This window comes from Anomaloglossus baeobatrachus, chromosome 4 (genome assembly GCF_048569485.1).
Source record: "Anomaloglossus baeobatrachus isolate aAnoBae1 chromosome 4, aAnoBae1.hap1, whole genome shotgun sequence".
Taxonomy (NCBI): Eukaryota; Metazoa; Chordata; class Amphibia; order Anura; family Aromobatidae; genus Anomaloglossus; species Anomaloglossus baeobatrachus.
This window is the reverse complement of record NC_134356.1, coordinates 36,139,240-36,159,503: the sequence shown is the minus strand read 5'-3', so window position 1 is coordinate 36,159,503 and position 20,264 is coordinate 36,139,240. Positions and strand designations below refer to the sequence as shown.

The window sequence follows — 20,264 nt, the reverse complement described above, 5'->3', positions numbered from 1 at the left end:
TTGTCTAAGGGCTGGTGACATCACAGTGAGGGGGTGGGTTTGTCTCAAGGTTGGTGACATCAGAGAAGGGGAGGGCTTGTCTCAGGAGGTCTGGTAACCTCACAGTGAGGGAGAGCTGATGACATCACAGTGATAGAGGAGGGTTCTCGGGAGGGTTTATGACAATCATATTGAGGAGGAGGGCTGGTGACATCACAACAAGGGTGTGCTCTCGGCTTAGGAGAACTAGTGACATCAGTGATGGGGTTATCTAAAGTCCGCTGGTGGCATATCAGTGAGGGGGCTATATCAGGAGGGTTGGTTACATCTCAGTGAGAGGGATTTCAAGTGTTTTAATCCCTGGGGATCGTCCTTTTAAAGTGAAATGTCATTAACCAGCGATGATGGCTGTTTACATGACAACTTAACAGGGAATAGAACATTGGTAACCAGGTTTCTGTGTTTCCATGGTTACAGACTACAAACAGTCCTGTGTAGTCAGAGCCTGCAGTCATGTGTTACTCTTTTCTATCTACCTCCTCAATTACCTTTACGGTATCAAGAAGGGGCAGAGCGAATAAGTAACACATGACTACAAGAAAACTCCACATAGGGTTTATTTGTAATCTGTAACCATGGCGACACATAGGTTGGCAGAGGAGCTGTATACACAGACCAGTAGAATCAGATATTTATTTTCTCGTTCATAGAATTTCTTTGTACCTTTTCATTTCATTCTTTAGAAAGTCATAATTGGTTGCAAAAGTATTCATACCCTTTTATATCCAGACAGGGATTTGCCCTAAGACGTCTCCCCCCATAAATGATTCTGACATCTGTTTGTATTCAGTTTATGACCTTGGGTTTATGATGAGGCTGTTTTGGTTATAATGCACCTGCCCTTGTATATTCTTCATGGCCCTCTGAGATCTTAGCGCTGCTCCTTATGGAGGTTATTACGTCTTTTGATGTCGTTTTCTGCATGTAATTAGCGTCGTAGCAGGATTAGGTCTGATAATTGCTTAAAGGGATGAAACTTAAAGGGATGGGACTGAGAATTCGCAAGACATTTTGTGGATCTTTGCATTCATTTTGTGAAAAATCTGGACTTTTGCTAATGTTTGGATGAGTCAACGTGTCTTAATATTCGGGATATTGCACTCCGGTGTATTAGGTCCGTCATCGCTCGGTCTAGTAATCCATTACATCCTCTTGATAAATGTCACATTGTATTAGTTCCCCTACGCTGGCCATTGGCATTGGGCCACTGTTTGGATAGTTACAGGTCTGTCACGATTTTTCAGCCACAATCCTTGGAGTTTGGGTAAGGTTTGCATAAATAATGAACCCCTTTTGGCCACAAAGTTGGGTGGTCCAGTCTAGGTTAGGGATATTCTTAGATGTGATTGGGGGAGATCTCCGTATTGGGGGAGTATGAGCCGGTGAGGTTGGTGAGTGGCCGGTGTCTCCTCTTGAGGTTTGGGTTCTGGAATCTCAAAGGAGTTTTCTCATTCAAGACATTTTTGTCTTCAGCATAGGATATGTGTTTATAGTGGATGAAATTGTGGGTCCACCTCATCCTATACTCTATACCAGGGGTCCCCAACAGGTAGCTTTGGAGCCACATGTGGCTCATGGGCCCATTATGTGTGCCTCGCGGCTGTGTTTCCGATTGTTGCATTAGCAACAGGTCTAGCAAACAGCTATGAAGAGCAGGTCTCCAGATGGTGACTTTTGTAAGTAGATCTGAATGGGGGGTAAGGTAGGTACCCCTGGATCTTGGTGTACTACCTCGGTGTGATTTCTGTGGAAAAGCTTTGGCTGTCATTGTAGTGGTAATGGGCGCTCTGGGTGTCACTACTGTGATGACGGTGAGAGCTGGCCGGGGCTGGCGGGCCTCTCTCTGGCCTCTGTCGGGGCTGGCTGGGGCTCTCTGGCCTCTGTCGGGGCTGGCTGGGGCTCTCTGGCCTCTGTCGGGGCTGGCTGGGGCTCTCTGGCCTCTGTCGGGGCTGGCCGGGGCTCTCTGGCCTCTGTCGGGGCTGGCTGGGGCTCTCTGGCCTCTGTCGGGGCTGGCTGGGGCTCTCTGGCCTCTGTCGGGGCTGGCTGGGGCTCTCTGGCCTCTGTCGGGGCTGGCTGGGGCTCTCTGGCCTCTGTCGGGGCTTGCCAGTCAAAAAAGGTTGAGGACCTCTTCTCTATGCCCTACACTATCCACTCATTTTTATGGGCATTGTCCAAAGAAAGGCCTTTTCAGTAATTTATTGAAGTGAATGTAGAGAACTGTGTGCACAGCCACTCCTTCATCCATTACCTGCCCGAATCCAGAGAGAAGTGCAGATTAGGTGGATATCCCATACATTTCTAGGACAGTCGTTTCCTTAAGTTTTGTGACGTGCATAAAGACCTACCATTACTTTGGGTGCAGATCATGTGAAGTACGCATGGTTCTAGGGTAAATGGAGTGTGACCTAAAAAGTAGGGGGCAGGGCAAATATTTTTAAACCTCCCCACAACTTGTCCCTTTTAAAATATTTCTCAAAAGTAGTCAGGAACGGATTCTTTTTTTTTTTTTTTCACATCTATAAATTATCGAGTTTTTTTCGGCTGAGCCAGACCATGTGGCGTTACCCACCTCTCTGTGCTATGAACTTTTCTTCTGTCTGTGACTTCCCACAAACTTCCTCCTCATCAGATCACGATGCAGATCACACAGCGGCTTGTCCTCCCTAACATCATCATGTGGTTGGTCAGGTCACTGCCTCCTACAAGATCAGAGCACTCCTCCTCTGCTGCTGTCATCACTCACATCCTCCACCAGCGGGGTCTCCTTCCCAACGTCATCCCCCGTATTCTGCACACAACCTTCTCCAGGGTTTCCTCATACAGTACTTTATTCCTCATTGATGGGAATGGGTTAGGCTTGTACTGCCCACTGGTGGGATTATTAGTCTGGCGTTGGTATTGGGTGGAGGACTCTGCCTGACATTGTTATTGAGGGGAGACTCTGCGGTGGGCCCTGTTATTGAGGGGAGACTGTGGCTGACCCTGTTATTGAGAGGAGACTCTGCGGTGGGCCCTGTTATTGAGAGGAGACTCTGCGGTGGGCCCTGTTATTGAGAGGAGACTCTGCGGTGGGCCCTGTTATTGAGAGGAGACTCTGCGGTGGGCCCTGTTATTGAGAGGAGACTCTGCGGTGGGCCTTGTTATTGAGAGGAGACTCTGCGGTGGGCCCTGTTATTGAGAGGAGACTCTGCGGTGGGCCCTGTTATTGAGAGGAGACTGCGGCGGGCCCTGTTATTTAAGGGAGACTCTGCGGTGGGCCCTGTTATTGAGAGGAGACTGCGGCGGGCCCTGTTATTGAAGGGAGACTCTGCGGCTGACACTGTTATTGAGGGGAGGCTCTGCATGCGGGCACTGCTATTGAGGGGCAACTCTGTGGCGGGCCCTGTTATTGAGGGGCGACTCTGCGGAGGGCCCTGTTATTGAGGAGCGACTCTGCGGAGGGCCCTGTTATTGAGGGGAGACTCTGTGGCTGACACTGTTATTGAGGGGAGACTGCGTGCGGGCACTGCTATTGAAAGGAGACTCTGCGGTGGGCCCTGTTATTGAGGGGCGACTCTGTGGTGGGCCCTGTTATTGAGGGGCGACTCTGCGGCGGGCCCTGTTATTGAGGGGCGACTCTGCGGCGGGCCCTGTTATTGAGGGGCGACTCTGCGGCGGGCCCTGTTATTGAGGGGCGACTCTGCGGCGGGCCCTGTTATTGAGGGGCGACTCTGCGGCGGGCCCTGTTATTGAGGGGCGACTCTGCGGCGGGCCCTGTTATTGAGGGGCGACTCTGCGGCGGGCCCTGTTATTGAGGGGCGACTCTGCGGCGGGCCCTGTTATTGAGGGGCGACTCTGCGGCGGGCCCTGTTATTGAGGGGCGACTCTGTGGCGGGCCCTGTTGTTGAGGGGCGACTCTGCGGCGGGCCCTGTTGTTGAGGGGCGACTCTGCGGCGGGCCCTGTTGTTGAGGGGCGACTCTGCGGCGGGCCCTGTTGTTGAGGGGCGACTCTGCGGCGGGCCCTGTTGTTGAGGGGCGACTCTGCGGCGGGCCCTGTTGTTGAGGGGCGACTCTGCGGCGGGCCCTGTTGTTGAGGGGCGACTCTGCGGCGGGCCCTGTTGTTGAGGGGCGACTCTGCGGCGGGCCCTGTTGCTGAGGGGAGACTCTGCGTGCGGGCCCTGTTATTGAGGGGAGACTCTGCGTGCGGGCCCTGTTATTGAGGGGCGACTCTGCGGCGGGCCCTGTTGTTGAGGGGCGACTCTGCGGCGTTTAGTGTTAGGAAAATACTGCCGGTATGGAACTGTTATTGGAGGGCTGTCATGGAGGGTGGGGGGAAGCCCTGCGACTGCCGCCGTTGTGGGGGGGACGTCCTGCGGCTGTAGCAGCGCCTTCGGTGGGGGGGGGGGGGGGGGGGGGGGGGGATGTCCTGTGGCAGCGCCGTCGTGGGGGGAATGCTCTGTGGCAGCGCTGTCGTGGGGGGGGGACGCTCTGTGGCAGCGCCGTCGTGGAGGGGGGGACGCTCTGTGGCAGCTTCGTCATGGAGGAGTGGACGCTCTGCGACTGCTGTTAAACCAAGTGACACACCTGTTCCATATGTAAAGAAATCTCTGCTCTTTTCGGCAGTCACGTGGTAGTTTCGTCCCACGGATACCATATCACGGAGTTCAGACTGCGGTTGCATGGAGATTTTGTTGCTGTCCACCTGTTGCTATGGAAACATAACACTCGCTGTTTTCTTCGCTCGGTGTTTTCAGCCTTACCTTTTTCCCTTGTGTTCGGTGCTATATAGGAAGTTACCACAGGCTGTACATTTAGGTTTGCCCTCATCACCTGTTCTCATTCACTACATAAATATCTGTGAAGAATCTCTGCACTGCTCATCCTGAACCCCCTGATTCACGTTTCGCAGTATGAGATTTCCCATTCTGAGCCGTCTGGTTGCGCGATGTGAGAAAAACCAGTCTGAGCAGTAGTCTCCATTATTACCGCGTCACACCACACAACAATGAGTCATCTTTGTGGAAAATTTGGGTAGAGCGCTGCGGTTTCACCTGACCTGTATAATTTCCACTATTACTTAAAGGGCCACTAACCTCAAAATTACGTACAAACTGTCACGTACGTACCAGGGCTGTGGAGTCGCAGTCGGAGTCGTGGAGTCGGAGTCGGAGCTCATTTTGGTGGAGTCGGAGTCGGTATAAAATGCACCGACTCCGACTCCTAAAATATATAATAAATTGGGGACAGGAGTGCAATGCAGAATGTGCTGAATATTTTACTAAATAACAACATTTAGTATAATGCTTATATTTAAGTGAAAAATTTATTGTAGTATAATGTGAACATCAGACATTTAATTGTTTTTATGATACAATAATCAAGATATTTGGATAGAACATAAAATATTTATTGGAATACAACTTTAGAACACAAAAAAACTAATAAATTGTAAATATGTAATATATATAATATATATATATATATATACAGTGTATACACACACACACAAGATATATATGTAATCTACTGTATATTACATAGTGTATTACATATTTACAATTTATTACAGTTTTTGTGGTTCTAAAGTTGTATTCCAATAAATATATTTTATGTTCTATCCAAATATCTTGATTATTGTATCATAAAAATTATTAAATGTCTGATGTTCACATACACATATTCATGTACTACAATAAATTTTTCACCTAACTATAAGCAATATATGTAGGAGTCGGAGTCGGAGCCGGAGTCGGAGTCGGTGCAAAAGAATTTGAGGAGTCGGAGTCGGAGTCGAAGGTTTGGCTTACCGACTCCACAGCCCTGGTACGTACACGTATTCGTAGGTTCTTAGAACTAGAGATGTATAAGATAAAGCAGTGGCGATGGGGGAGGGAGGCGCAGGTTTGTTTTGTTGTTTTTTTAGTTTTAACAATCTTACAATTTATTTTTAACTTAAGCTGGCTGATAACAGGTAACAATACATTTTACTTAGATAAAGGGGTATTCCCATTGCCACACATCTTAGGAGGTGTAATAGCAAATACCTCTAATTAAAAATGTAGTATAGTTCTCCTGATTAGCTATGTCACTTACCTCATGTGCAGGGCATTGCAGCTTAGGTATCCATGGTTATGACCACGAGCAACTAACTACATAACTGTCACTATATGAGTGGTTATAACCATGGATAACTAAGCTGCAATGCCCTGCACGAGGTAAGAGATGTAGCTAATGTGCAGGGCATTGCAGCTTAGGTATCTATGGTTATGACCGCGAACAACTGTCATTTTATGAGTGGTCATAACCATGTATACCGAAGCTGCAATGCCCTGCACATGAGGTAAGAGACGTAGCTAATGTGCAGGGCATTGCAGCTTAGGGTATCTAAGCAACTGTCACTATATGAATGGTTGTAACCATGGATACCTTAGCTGCAATACACTGCACATGAGGTAAAAGACATGGCTAATATGCAGGGCATACAGTTTAGGTATCTAAGCAACTGTCACTATATGAATGGTTGTAACCATGGATACCTAAGCTGCAATGCCCTACACATGAGGTAAGAGACATAGCTAATATGCAGGGCATTGCAGCTTAGGTATATATGCAACTGTCACTATATGAATGGTTGTAACCATGGATACCTTAGTTGCAATGCCCTACACATGAGGTAAGAGACGTAGCTAATGGACAGGGCATTGCAGCTTAGGTATCTAAGCAACTGTGACTATATGAATGGTCGCAACCATGGATACCTTAGTTGCAATGCCCTGCACATGAGGGAAGAGACATAGCTGATCAGGAGAACTATACTGCATTTCTAATTGGAGGTATTTGCTATTATTATTATTATTATTATTATTATTAATAATAATAATAATAATAATAATAATAATAATAATATTATCATTCCTACTACATATTGGGATAAGATCTTTAATACCCCTTTAATGCTGATATGACAGACTTTAAGCTGGCAGATATTACTGGTAATGCCAATTTTAGGCAGTGGATGGCTAAGTAACTAACCACTCCCCTTTCTAAGCCAATCCCCTCCCCTCATCCGCCTCCAGACAGCGGCTACAAAGAGCATCTTTCGCCCTCATTACTCAGCCATCCCAATGATCTCAATAGTGCAGGATTTGTTTAATACCTTTTTGATCCTGTAGGGGCGCTGCAGGGAAATGAAGCTCCTTTTTCTATGATCTTCTTAGTCGTCATCGGATTGTTACTATTTTATTCAGCCATTTTTTTTACCTTTGCCTGTTCCTGGGTAAGCGGACAGCCAATATGGCTGCCATCACTGCTTCTAATAGACTTGTCATTCAGATTAAAGGTTTATTCCCATCTCCAAGATCCTATCCTAATATGTAGTAGGTGTAGTAATAATAATATTAGCAAATACCTCCAATTAGAAATGTAGTATAGTTCTCCTGATTAGCTATGTCACTTACCTCATGTGCAGGGCATTTCAGGACCTTAGGTATCCATGGTTACAACCACTCATATGGTGACAGTTGCTAGTGTTCATAACCATGGATAGTTATGAACACTAGCAACTAACTGTCACTATATGAGTGGCTTTGTCACTTACCCCATGTGCAAATGTTAGCAGCAATAATAATAATAATAATAATAATAATAAATAATTACCTCCAATTAGCAATGTAGTATAGTTCTCCTGAAGCTGCAATGCCCTGCACATGAGGTAAGAGATGTAGCTAATCAGGAGAACTATACTACATTTCTAATTGGAGGTATTTATTATTATTATTATTATTATTATTATTATTAATAAGCTAACATTTCCACATAGTTGCTATGTCACTTACCCTATGTGCAAATGTTAGCTTATTATTATTATTTAATATTCATAATAATAATAAATAATTATTAATAATAATAATATTAATAATAATAATACTAATTTATTATTATTATTATTATTACGTCCAATTAGAAATGTAGTATAGTTCTCCTGATTAGCTACGTCTCTTACCTCATGTGCAGGGCATTGCAGCTTCAGGAGAACTATACTACATTGCTAATTGGAGGTATTTGCTAACATTTGCACATGGGGTAAGTGACAAAGCCACTCATATAGTGACAGTTGCTATGTCACTTACCCTATCACTATATGAGTGGCTAGTGTTCATAACTATCCATAGTTATGAACACTAGCCACTAACTGTCACTATATGAGTGGTTGTAACCATAAATACCTAAGGTCCTGAAATGCCCTGCACATGAGGTAAGTGACATAACTAATCAAGAGAGCTATACTACAAACATAATTGAATATATTTGCTAATATTATTATTTTATTAATAAATAATAATATTATTAGCAAATGCCTCCAACTAGAAATGTAGTATAGTTCTCCTGATTAGCTATGTCACTTACCTCATGTGCAGGGCATTGCAACTTATATATCCATGGTTAGAAACACTAGCAACTAACTGTCACTATAGGAGTGGTCGGAATCATGGATACCTAAGATCATGCAATGCCCTGCACATGAGGTAAGTGACATAGCTAATCATTTCTAATTGGAGGTATTTGCTAATATTATTACACCTACTACATATTGGGATACCCCTATAAAGAGTAACTAAACTTTTATTATTATTTTTTATCATTTTATCCAGCATGGAGAGTTTTGAAAATCTGCAAATTGCTTTATTATATTAGGGGCTTTTTCATCCCTTTAAAAAAAAAAAAAAAAAAAAAAATTGCATAGAAGAACTTCCAAACTCCCCAGTCTATCGCCTTCAGCTGCATTGATATTTGAATGTACTCACTTGGGAGTACAGATGTTGGCAGTGAAAGTGTTTTGCATATCAGAACAATCTCCTGCAGCAGCCTATTTGATATAGATATATATATATATATATATATATATATATATATATATATATATATATATATATATATATATATATATATATATATATATAAATATATATATTTTTTCTCCTGTGTCTCCACAGCTGGCAGGAACAGCCGTTCTCGCAATAGGACTATGGCTGCGGTTCGACAATCAGACAAAGACCATGTTTGAAGTAGATACCAACGGAAATTCCTTTTATACTGGTAAGTCTCCCCTTTAATATTATCAATCTGTAGCCTTTAGAGCTCAATTTTCTTTAACCATAGAATTCAGTAATTTTAAAGGGTGTTTGTGGTTTTAATTTTTATTTCATCAATCCATAGTGCACATGAAAGTAAGCAACTTTGTAATATATCTTATCAGAGAAATCTGCCTTTATCCTCCTGGACTGAGCTTTCACTTTTAATTCATGGTGGAAAATCAGTAAATTACTTCTTCAGCCTTTAGTGAGAGAGGAGATGACAGTTGGTGCTTATGAGATTCTATGGAAAAGGGGAGGAGCTAGAGGCCGACACAGACATTACTGAGATAGGAGAGGGCAGTTGGTGCATATAAGATTCTATGGAGAGGGGAGGAGCTAGAGGCTGACACAGACATTACTGAGATAGGAGAGGACAATTGGTGCTTATAAGATTCTATAGAGAGGGGAGGAGCTAGAGGCCGACACAGACATTACTGAGATAGGAGAGGACAATTGGTGCTTATAAGATTCTATGGAGAGGGAGGAGCTAGAGACACGAACATTCTGCTGCAAGTGCCACAACATAACAGTTACACTTTAAATCTATGGGGAAAAAAATAAGTTAATATGTAACTGTCATTTCAGGAGAACTTGCAGCAGATGTCTGTGTCGGCCTCTAGCTCCTCCCCTCTTCATAGAATTTTATAAGCACCAACTGTCATCTCCCATCTCAATAATGTGAAAAATGTGTAGACTTAACCCATGATTAGAGAGTAAAAGATCAGTCCAGGGGTGGGAGACAGAAGCGGATTTCTCTGATAAGATCTATTACAAAGTTGTTTATTTTCATATGTACAATTGTTTTATGAATTAAAAACTAAAACGATAATTACTTTTATTTTTTTTTTTTTTTTTCTGGAAGCCACAATTAGAGGGAGCCCTGAAGCTTACTGCATACGGTTTTATTATAGAGTTAAAGGGAATCTGTCAGCAGGTTTTTGCTGTCTCGTGAGAACATGATGTAGGTAAAGAGGCCCTGATTTCAACGATGTATTACTTAGATTACTGTGCTCTGAGACTTGCCCCAGCTCACATCAGGCCTTCAGTGCACATTTCCATAGAGAGAAGCTGCTAATCACAGAAGGGGACGGTGTCTGACTACAACTCACTGCTGCTGAGATCCACTAATGATAAAGATAAGAGGCTTAAACTAAAATTACAGGTAAAAAAACACAAAACTGTGATAACAGACACTGGACTGAATTCTCTGTTTTAACTCTTGCAGCATGCTGTCTTCAGGTTACAATGCAGAAACCTGTTGACAGTCTCTTTTTAAATGGATGAACATTACACAAAAAGCTCCATCTAGTGGTGGCCGTGAGCAGACAAAATGCAATAGTTGCTCAAATAAATGGGAAAAACTCTTCCCAAAGTTTAAAAAAAAATACAAGACTCAATCTTAGTGGATTATGGTAATCTGGTCCCGTCCCTTTTTTTTGTACTACTGCCCTTATAGGATGATTCTTCATCGCCTGTGATCCCTGCAGCCATACATTATGGTAGTCTTTGATTCTATTCACTGACTTTGGTCAGTGGTATGGTTCTTCATTCTTGTCTCGAGATCACCTTAAGATGTAATGTTCATCTCCCGTGTTTCTTCTCGCAGGGGTCTACATCTTGATCGGCGCTGGCGCCCTTATGATGTTGGTTGGCTTCCTCGGATGCTGTGGGGCAATTCAGGAGTCAGAATGCATGCTGGGACTGGTAAGTTTTTGGGTTTCATATCCCATCACCGGGGTCCCCACCTCCATAGAATTCAAAGACTTCCTGGAGAAAAGCGGCCTCTTCACCAGTCGTGACTACAATGGCCTTTTCCAAAGGCCTCAACAACTCCCCCACCCCCCCACCCACCCCTTCCACCCCCAATGATCAGGCACCTATGGATGTACAATTTTTGGATCTCCCCTTTAAATATAGATTTTTGGTGATATGATGGCCCTTTTTTATTTTGGGAGGAGAAACAGATCCAGTCTTGTATATGTGTGGTATTGGTGCGCAGTTGCAATACCAGACTTAGCCAAGGAATAATGGTGGCGCTGTTTCCCTCAGACTGTTGTATGTTGTAGATGTCGTGGAACTTTTTTTTTTTTTTTTTTTTCCCTTACTGTTGTGTTTTTATCCCTGCAGTTCTTTGCTTTCCTTCTGGTCATTTTTGCCATTGAAATCGCGGCAGGAATCTGGGGTTTCGCCAATAAGGACAAGGTAAAAAAAAAAAAAAAAAAAAAATGATTTTTGTAGATATAAAATAGACTGGTCAGCTTTAGGGGTGGGCATCTGCCAGGTTTTTAGAAAGTCGCATTGCTTGAGGACTACAGCATCTTGGCTTTATATACACTTAGTATTGTGAGCACTGTTTGGCGGTATTATGTACTGCTGTACTGTGTAGGTTTTGCTTTTTGTTTTTCGGAGCTGTAATCATGGGATGTTCTTGTTCTTCCTCTTCAGATAGTGGAGGAGCTCCAGGCAATTTACAGTGATACCTATGATAAATATAAGCAGAATCCAGACCCCGCTCTGAAGGAAACACTCAAGTCCATTCATGCTGCTGTAAGTGTCCGTGCCCCTGAAATAAGGGGACAGTCGCCACTTATCTGTCTGTCTCCTTCTCCTACTCCACACTTGGCTTTCCCTGTTGTCTCTTACACCCCCCTATCTCCCAGCCGTCCATCCCTCAGTCTCTGACCCTCATGGCTGTCCGTTCCTCTCTGTCTCTGACCCTCGTGGCTGTCCGTTCCTCTCTGTCTCTGACCCTCGTGGCTGTCCGTTCCTCTCTGTCTCTGACCCTCGTGGCTGTCCGTTCCTCTCTGTCTCTGACCCTCGTGGCTGTCCGTTCCTCTCGGTCTCTGACCCTCGTGGCTGTCCGTTCCTCTCTGTCTCTGACCCTCGTGGCTGTCCGTTCCTCTCTGTCTCTGACCCTCGTGGCTGTCCGTTCCTCTCTGTCTCTGACCCTCGTGGCTGTCCGTTCCTCTCAGTCTCTGACCCTCGTGGCTGTCCGTTTTTCTCAGTCTCTGACCCTCATGGCTGTCCGTTCCTCTCAGTCTCTGACCCTCGTGGCTGTCCGTTCCTCTCAGTCTCTGACCCTCGTGGCTGTCCGTTCCTCTCAGTCTCTGACCCTCGTGGCTGTCCGTTCCTCTCAGTCTCTGACCCTCGTGGCTGTCCGTTCCTCTCTGTCTCTGACCCTCATGGCTGATTTTTCCTGCTCTGACTCGTCCCCCTTGAATCTCCATCCCTGGCTCACTGCCCCAACATCCTCCCCCCCCCCCCCCCCTTCCCCATCCCAGCTGTCTGTCACTCTCTGACCCCCTTGGTCTTTCCGTCCTTCCCTGTCTGATACCCCGTGGTTGTCTGCCCCTCTTTCTTCCTGTCCTTCAGACCCTTTCCTTGCCGACAGTGTCTCCCACTCTCTCTAATCCCCCTCCCCACATGACTATCAGTTGCTCCCTCTTTGTCTGTCCCTTCCTCTGACACTTCCTTTGCTGTCTGTCACTCGCTCTCACTCTGTCATTCCCTGGCTGTCTGCCTATCTCTCTGAACCCCCCCCCTACCCCCCTCCCCACCTACCCTCATGGCTATCCGTTGCTCCCTCTTTGACTCACATGGCTGTCCATCCCTCCCTCTCTGACACTCCCCCCATTCCCACCAGATGTTTGCTTCTTCCTTCTTGACCTACCTCCCCAGCTGTCGTTTTACTCTCTGACCCCTTTGCCTGTTTGTCCCTCCCTCTCTCTCTGACCCCTTTGCCTCTCTGACCCCTTTGCCTCTCTGACCCCTTTGCCTCTCTGACCCCTTTGCCTCTCTGACCCCTTTGCCTCTCTGACCCCTTTGCCTCTCTGACCCCTTTGCCTCTCTGACCCCTTTGCCTCTCTGACCCCTTTGCCTCTCTGACCCCTTTGCCTCTCTGACCCCTTTGCCTCTCTGACACCTTTGCCTCTCTGACACCTTTGCCTCTCTGACCCCTTTGCCTCTCTGACCCCTTTGCCTCTCTGACCCCTTTGCCTCTCTGACCCCTTTGCCTCTCTGACCCCTTTGCCTCTCTGACCCCTTTGCCTCTCTGACCCCTTTGCCTCTCTGACCCCTTTGCCTCTCTGACCCCTTTGCCTCTCTGACCCCTTTGCCTCTCTGACCCCTTTGCCTCTCTGACCCCTTTGCCTCTCTGACCCCTTTGCCTCTCTGACCCCTTTGCCTCTCTGACCCCTTTGCCTCTCTGACCCCTTTGCCTCTCTGACCCCTTTGCCTCTCTGACCCCTTTGCCTCTCTGACCCCTTTGCCTCTCTGACCCCTTTGCCTCTCTGACCCCTTTGCCTCTCTGACCCCTTTGCCTCTCTGACCCCTTTGCCTCTCTGACCCCTTTGCCTCTCTGACCCCTTTGCCTCTCTGACCCCTTTGCCTCTCTGACCCCTTTGCCTCTCTGACCCCTTTGCCTCTCTGACCCTCTTTCTCTCTCTGACCCCTTTGCCTCTCTGACCCCTTTGCCTCTTGGTCCCTCTTTCTCTCTCTGACCCCTTTGCCTCTTGGTCCCTCTTTCTCTCTCTGACCCCTTTGCCTCTTGGTCCCTCTTTCTCTCTCTGACCCCTTTGCCTCTTGGTCCCTCTTTCTCTCTCTGACCCCTTTGCCTCTTGGTCCCTCTTTCTCTCTCTGACCCCTTTGCCTCTTGGTCCCTCTTTCTCTCTCTGACCCCTTTGCCTCTTGGTCCCTCTTTCTCTCTCTGACCCCTTTGCCTCTCTGACCCCTTTGCCTCTTGGTCCCTCCCTCTCTGACCACCCCCTCCCCAGCTAGCTGTATGTCCCTCTTTTCTTTCTCTTTACCACATCCACTAGCTTTTTAATATGTATAAATATTTTAACAATGTTTGATCATTAAACCATCAATTTTATTTTAGTACCTGTTTTTTTTTTTTTTGCCATTCTTGCTTGTCTCTGATGTACGTCTTGCTGTTTGGCGGTCTTATTTTGCAGTTGGATTGTTGCGGTAAAGTCTTAGGAGCAGAAACTTTCATGACAGATACTTGTCCAAAGTCTGGATTGGAGCAATTCACTGTCCAGGTATAGTTATATCATAATGTGTGGACCTGTTTAGTGTATGTGGTGGCATGTAGACCATCTGTCGTGTGGGTAAACCGTGACCATATACAAAGGATAGGTGCAGTGGCGTAATTAGTTTGATTCGCCCGGTGCAAAGTTTGGGCTCTGGGTACAGGATAATGATGCTGACACTTTGGCTTTTTCACTCAGCACCAGGTTTCACATGACCTGAAATCCCTCTATCAGCACCCAGCTTTCCTATGTTCTGATATCCATCTTGTCCTCGGCACCCAGCTTCCCCATACTCTGCTATACATCGTTCCCTCAGCACCCAGCTTTTTCATATTAGAGCATGGGAAAGCTGGGTGCTCAGTTAAAGATGTATAGCCGAGCATGGGAAAAGCTGGGTACTGAGAGAAGATGTATAGCCGAGCATGGGAAAAGCTGGGTACTGAGAGAAGATTTATAGCAGAGCATGGGAAAGCTTGGTACTGAGAGAAGATGTATAGCAGAGCCTTTTTCCCTCAGTACAAAACTTTCTCATCCCAGGTCTGTATCTTTGCCCCCCTCGTATATAGTTCTCCAAATACAATAATGGTCCACCTTACACGCCTTGTGATGCGTTCTTCATCATGATGGAGAATTTTATGCTTTTATGAAGTTTGGAATAATTGATTTTTAGCCAATCTACTGATCTGGATGCTAGATAATTTTCTACACTACCTCTATAGTCAATGTATAAGGTAGTCCCCATAGTCCTATATGTATTATAATCCAGTCCCATAGTCCTCCATATTGTATAATGCAGCCCCATAGTCCATGTATAAGGTGTCTTTCATATTGTATTATGCAGCCCCTAGAACTCCATGTATAATGCACCCCTATAGTCTATTTATAAGGTGCCCCTTCATATTGTATAATACAGCCCCATAGGCCTCCGTCTATAGTGTGCCGCCCCCATAGGCCTCCGTCTATAGTGTGCCGCCCCCCATAGGCCTCCGTCTATAGTGTGCCGCCCCCCATAGGCCTCCGTCTATAGTGTGCCGCCCCCATAGGCCTCCGTCTATAGTGTGCCGCCCCCATAGGCCTCCGTCTATAGTGTGCCCGCCCCCCATAGGGCCCTCCGTCTATAGTGTGCCGCCCCCATAGGCCTCCGTCTATAGTGTGCCGCCCCCATAGGCCTCCCGTCTATAGTGTGCCGCCCCCATAGGCCTCCGTCTATAGTGTGCCGCCCCCATAGGCCTCCGTCTATAGTGTGCCGCCCCCCATAGGCCTCCGTCTATAGTGTGCCCTGCCCCCATAGGCATCCGTCTATAGTGTGCCCCGCCCCCATAGGCCTCCGTCTATAGTGTGCCCCGCCCCCATAGGCCTCCGTCTATAGTGTGCCGGCCCCCATAGGCCTCCGTGTATAGTGTGCCGGCCCCCATAGGCCTCCGTGTATAGTGTGCCGGCCCCCATAGGCCTCCGTGTATAGTGTGCCGGCCCCCATAGGCCTCGTGTATAGTGTGCGGCCCCCATAGGCTCCGTGTATAGTGTGCCGGCCCCCATAGGCCTCCGTGTATAGTGTGCCGGCCCCCATAGGCCTCCGTGTATAGTGTGCCGGCCCCCATAGGCCTCCGTGTATAGTGTGCCGGCCCCTATAGGGCCTCCGTGTATAGTGTGCCGGCCCCCCATAGGCCTCCGTGTATAGTGTGCCGGCCCTAACACTGCAGGCCTGGTCGCGATGACTACCTCTGCGACCACGGTTGTTACGCCCCTGGATAGGTGATAATTTATGCAGCCAGCATACCCATTTAAATGCTAAAAGTTGGGCTGCCTGCCGCCACCACTAGGGGAGCTTCCTGTATACTCGGTAATAAACTGGTGTGAAGTGATCTCCTTAGCTCCCCCTAGTGGTGGCAGGACATATAATATGTTAGATTACCTAGGTCAAAATAACGGCCGCAATATTCTCTTTATTGGGACATTGTGACCCGGCTTTGAGATTGTAATATTACATTCTGTTTTCCAGGGTTGTCCTAGAGCCATCGAAGAAATTTTCACCAAGAAATTTCACATTATTGGAGCAGTTGGGATTGGAATTGCAGTGGTCATGGTACGTATGTAAGGCTGTCCGCGGCTTGCACCCACTAATCCAAAACTGGTCCGAACCCAGGGAGAAGGAAGGCGGCACTGATTGAATGTGGGACTGGTGTGACGTGACAACCTCACGTGAGCCCAGCACCACGAGCCGGAAACTGCTGGAATCGCGCTGGCCACGGAGGGAAATATACGCTTTATTATATTACCTGCGGGAAGCGTGGAATCAGAAAGGGTTTGTCCTAGTCGTGGACAACCCCTTCAAGCTATGACAATCCTTGGTCGGCATAGTTAGGGTGCTCTTCACGGTGTTTGAACCTCTGGTAGCCATGGATGGGTTAATATCTCCTCCCCACCTGTAGTTGGTGCCCCTAATTTAGACCTTTTAAGCGGAGCCGGTGCTCCCAGTCTCCCTTTCTCCTGTTTAGAGATACAAGTGAGGAGTAGGAAGTTGCACATGGCAGATCAGAATGGAGGAAAGCGGCTAAGTATTCAGGGAGGGCAGATCACACGGGCTGTCCTGAATTAGGAGGTTGCACACATTCGACTTTCACAATCCAACTATCCACCTATGTATGATGGTATACGGACAGACGAAGGGTTAAAGGACCTGAATTCGACATCCTTATTTATTCTTATGAGGCTGTTGAGTTTGAGTTAGGAGCCCCGCGCCGGCCGGTCCCAGACATTGCAGCCTATACTCGGGCCGTGACAGTCAAATTGGTCTGAAGTGGGATGGGATGAATTTCGCAGCATGTGTATTGGAATAGAAAGCATCCACCACAAATACCACATGTCAAAGGCGTTATAACCTTTTAAGAATGGCCCCAAACCACGTGTTGTCTAAATGTAGCTGTAGTCCTCCTAGATCTACTAATTGCTGCTGGTTGGTCAGGAGACGGACTGGTGCTGAAATCCTGCTTGTTCTAATGATCATCTGGTTGCTCCAGGTGTCAGACCAATGCTGTAGTCCTCCTTGTTCTACTGTTTCATTGGTTGGGCAAGAGTCAACCGGTGCTGTTTTCCTCTTTGATCTACTGATCATTGTTTGGTCCAGAAGTTAGACCGGTGATATAGTCCTCCTTGATCTACTGATGGCTAATTGATCCAGGAGTTAGACTGGTGCTGTAGTCCTTCTCTACTGAGCATTGGTTGATCCGGAAGTCAGACAAGTGATTTTGTCCTCCTTGATCTACTGATCACTGGTTGGTCCATGAGTCAAATCAGTGCTGTAGTCCTCCTTGATCTACTGATGGCTACATGGTCCAGGAGTCAGGCCGGCGCTGTAGTCTTCTTTGTTCTACTGATCATTAGTTGGTCCAGAAATTAGACGGGCGCTGTAGTCCTTCTTGATCTACTGATCGCTGCTTAGTCCAGCAGTCAGACCGTCACTGTAGTCCTTTTTGATCTACTGATCATTGTTTGGTCCAGAAGTTAGACTGGTGATATAGTCCTCTTTGATCTACTGATTGCTAGTTGGTCCTGTAGTCAGACCGGTGCTGAAGTCCTTCTTGATCTACTGAGCATTGGTTGATCCAGAAGTCAGACAAGTGATTTACTCTTCCTTGATCTACTGATAGCTAGTTGGTCTGGAAGTTAGACCGGTGATGTAGTCCTCCTTGATCTATTGATCATTGTTTGGTCCAGAAGTCAAACCGGTGATATAGTCCTTCTCTGATCTACTGATGGCTACATGGTCCAAGAGTCAGGCAGCGCTGTAGTCCTTTGTTCTACTGATCATTAGTTGGTCCCAGAAATTAGACTGGTGTTATAGTCCTTGATCTACTAATCGCTACTTGGTCCAGGAGTCAGTCACTCACTATAGTCCTTCTTGATCTACTGATCACTACATGGTCCAGGAGTCAGACCGTCGCTGTAGTCTTCTTTGATCTACTGATCATTAGTTGGTCCAGGAATTAGACTGATGATCTAGTCCTCCATGATCTATTGATCACTCGTTAGTGACTGAGTTAGACTTGTGCTATAGTCCTCCTTGTTCTACTGATCACATGTTGGTCCTTGAATAGTGTGCAGACTTAGGGTACTTTCACACTTGCGTTATTTTCCTTCCGTTACAATCCGCCCTTTTGGGAAACAGCGTAATCCGTTAACGGATTCCGCTGTTTCCCATAGACTTGTATGGTTGACGGATTGTACCAAAAGAGCTGCGTTGCTTCCGCTGGGCGACGCTCCGTTGCTTCCGCCCAGCGGGAGGAACGCGGCATGTAACGTTATTTTGAGCAGCGGAATCCTCTGGATTTCACTGCGCATGCTCTTTTTTTTTTTTTAAATCAACTTTATTTTGGCTCGCGGTGGCCGAACGTTCAGCTGAGCGCCCGGCCGTCGGCAAGCGACAGCGCTCAGCTGAACGACCGGCCACCAGCATGCCCGGCCGCCGGCAAGTCACAGCGCTCAGCTGAGCGCCCGCCGGCATGCCCGGGCGCCGGCAAGTGACAGCGATCAGCTGATCACCCAGCGGCCGGCTGCAGGGAACGATCAGCTGATCACCCGGCGGCCGGCTACTGGGAGCAATCAGCTGATCACCCGGCGGCCGGCTGCAGGGAACGATCAGCTGATCGTTCACTATAGTCTGCGCTGGTAAAACCGGGAAAAAAAAAAAACTCAAAACGAATTGCGTTGTTTTGCAGCATCCGTTGCATCCGTTGTGTCACTATATGCAACACATCCGTTGCATCGTTACACAACGCAATGCAACGGATACCGTTCAACGCAAGTGTGAAACTACCCTAAGGAGGCAGGAGCCCACCAGTGACTTGGACTCTGGGGCCTACTGATTAACTACATGCAAATACTAGTCCTACATTTACCTATGCTTCTATATAATAATATACTCGGGAGTTTATAAAATCAATGATGAGAGGTTTCCTTTGTGTGTACATAGTGAATCAAGTGTATTGCGTCAATTACTGATTATATTGAGGGTGTTAAATGATCTAATGCTGCAAAGGGGCCCACCAGAGAATTCTCCTGCCCTCCTGTGGGCCAGTCCGGGTCAGTCCAGGAGTCCTGACCATCGCTGTAGTCCTCCTTGATCTATCAATCGGCCATTTTGATTTTCCACTGTGGCAACCTCTTTAACCTGCGGGACTTTGTATCTTGCAGATTTTCGGAATGATCTTCAGCATGATCCTTTGTTGCGCCATCCGAAACAACAGAGAGATGGTATAATGGAAGTGTAAAGTCAACCAAAAAGTTCATATGGGGGGCGGGGGATGGGGATAAAGGGATGATGTCAGTCTTAGTATTTTGAACAGCCTTTTCTAAAAAAAAAAAATAAAGTTGTGCTATATTTTTATTTTAATGCAAGGCTTTTTTTTTTTTTCTTGGGCTTTATTGTATTTTTGTTTTTATTTTTTTGTATTTTTTTTTCTTTTTTTTTCAATATGAAGCTTGCCACTCGTATGTTTTCAGATGTTCAACCAATGATACAAGGTACCTGATTTGTTGATGGGTTAAATTCATATATGTATATTGTATATGTACACAAGGCCGTGTCGAGTTTATTCCTTTTTATTCTGAATTTTGCCTCTTTCTTATATTAATCAGACATAACTTATGTTGAATATAATTTGATACCTAATTAGAAAATAAAAATCCTGTACAAAAAATCAACGTGATCTGTTTTTACTTTATTGGGATCCGTGCCCGTGAATTTTAAAAAATACAATTTAATTCCTTTTAATCTGACATTCAATAATCCAACATTTTGTTTCTAGCAAAATCTTTACGATGCCGATGTTCTCCGACCTGACCGGTTTTCACGACCATTTTAAAACCATCCTTAAAGGGGTTGTCTACAACTAAACTTTAAAAAAAAAAAAAAAAGTGGCCAAGCATGGTTCCTCGCCCTCAGACCCCCGCATTTCCTCTTCTAGGCTTTTCTCTTTGCTACCATATGTGACTTTTGCAGCGGTGACCAGCCAATGATTGTGCACAACAGGTTGGACCAAGTTTGGACACCCTGCAGCAGGGATTTTGACCAACTCCTCCA

The 20,264-nt window shown here is 46.4% G+C and overlaps 1 protein-coding gene across 1 annotated transcript in view; it reads left to right on the top strand.

Annotated features, from left to right (window-relative positions):
* Window positions 1-19,905, top strand: part of CD9 (CD9 molecule) — a 34,175-nt gene extending 14,270 nt beyond the window's left edge. The window contains exons 2-8 of the mRNA XM_075344245.1: window positions 9,012-9,114; window positions 10,759-10,856; window positions 11,280-11,354; window positions 11,598-11,699; window positions 14,108-14,194; window positions 16,185-16,268; window positions 19,376-19,905. Coding sequence (XP_075200360.1) covers window positions 9,012-9,114; window positions 10,759-10,856; window positions 11,280-11,354; window positions 11,598-11,699; window positions 14,108-14,194; window positions 16,185-16,268; window positions 19,376-19,441 — 615 coding nt within the window. The 3' untranslated portion in view covers window positions 19,442-19,905. The remainder of the gene's footprint in view (window positions 1-9,011; window positions 9,115-10,758; window positions 10,857-11,279; window positions 11,355-11,597; window positions 11,700-14,107; window positions 14,195-16,184; window positions 16,269-19,375) is intronic.
* The last annotated feature ends 359 nt before the right edge of the window (window positions 19,906-20,264 follow it).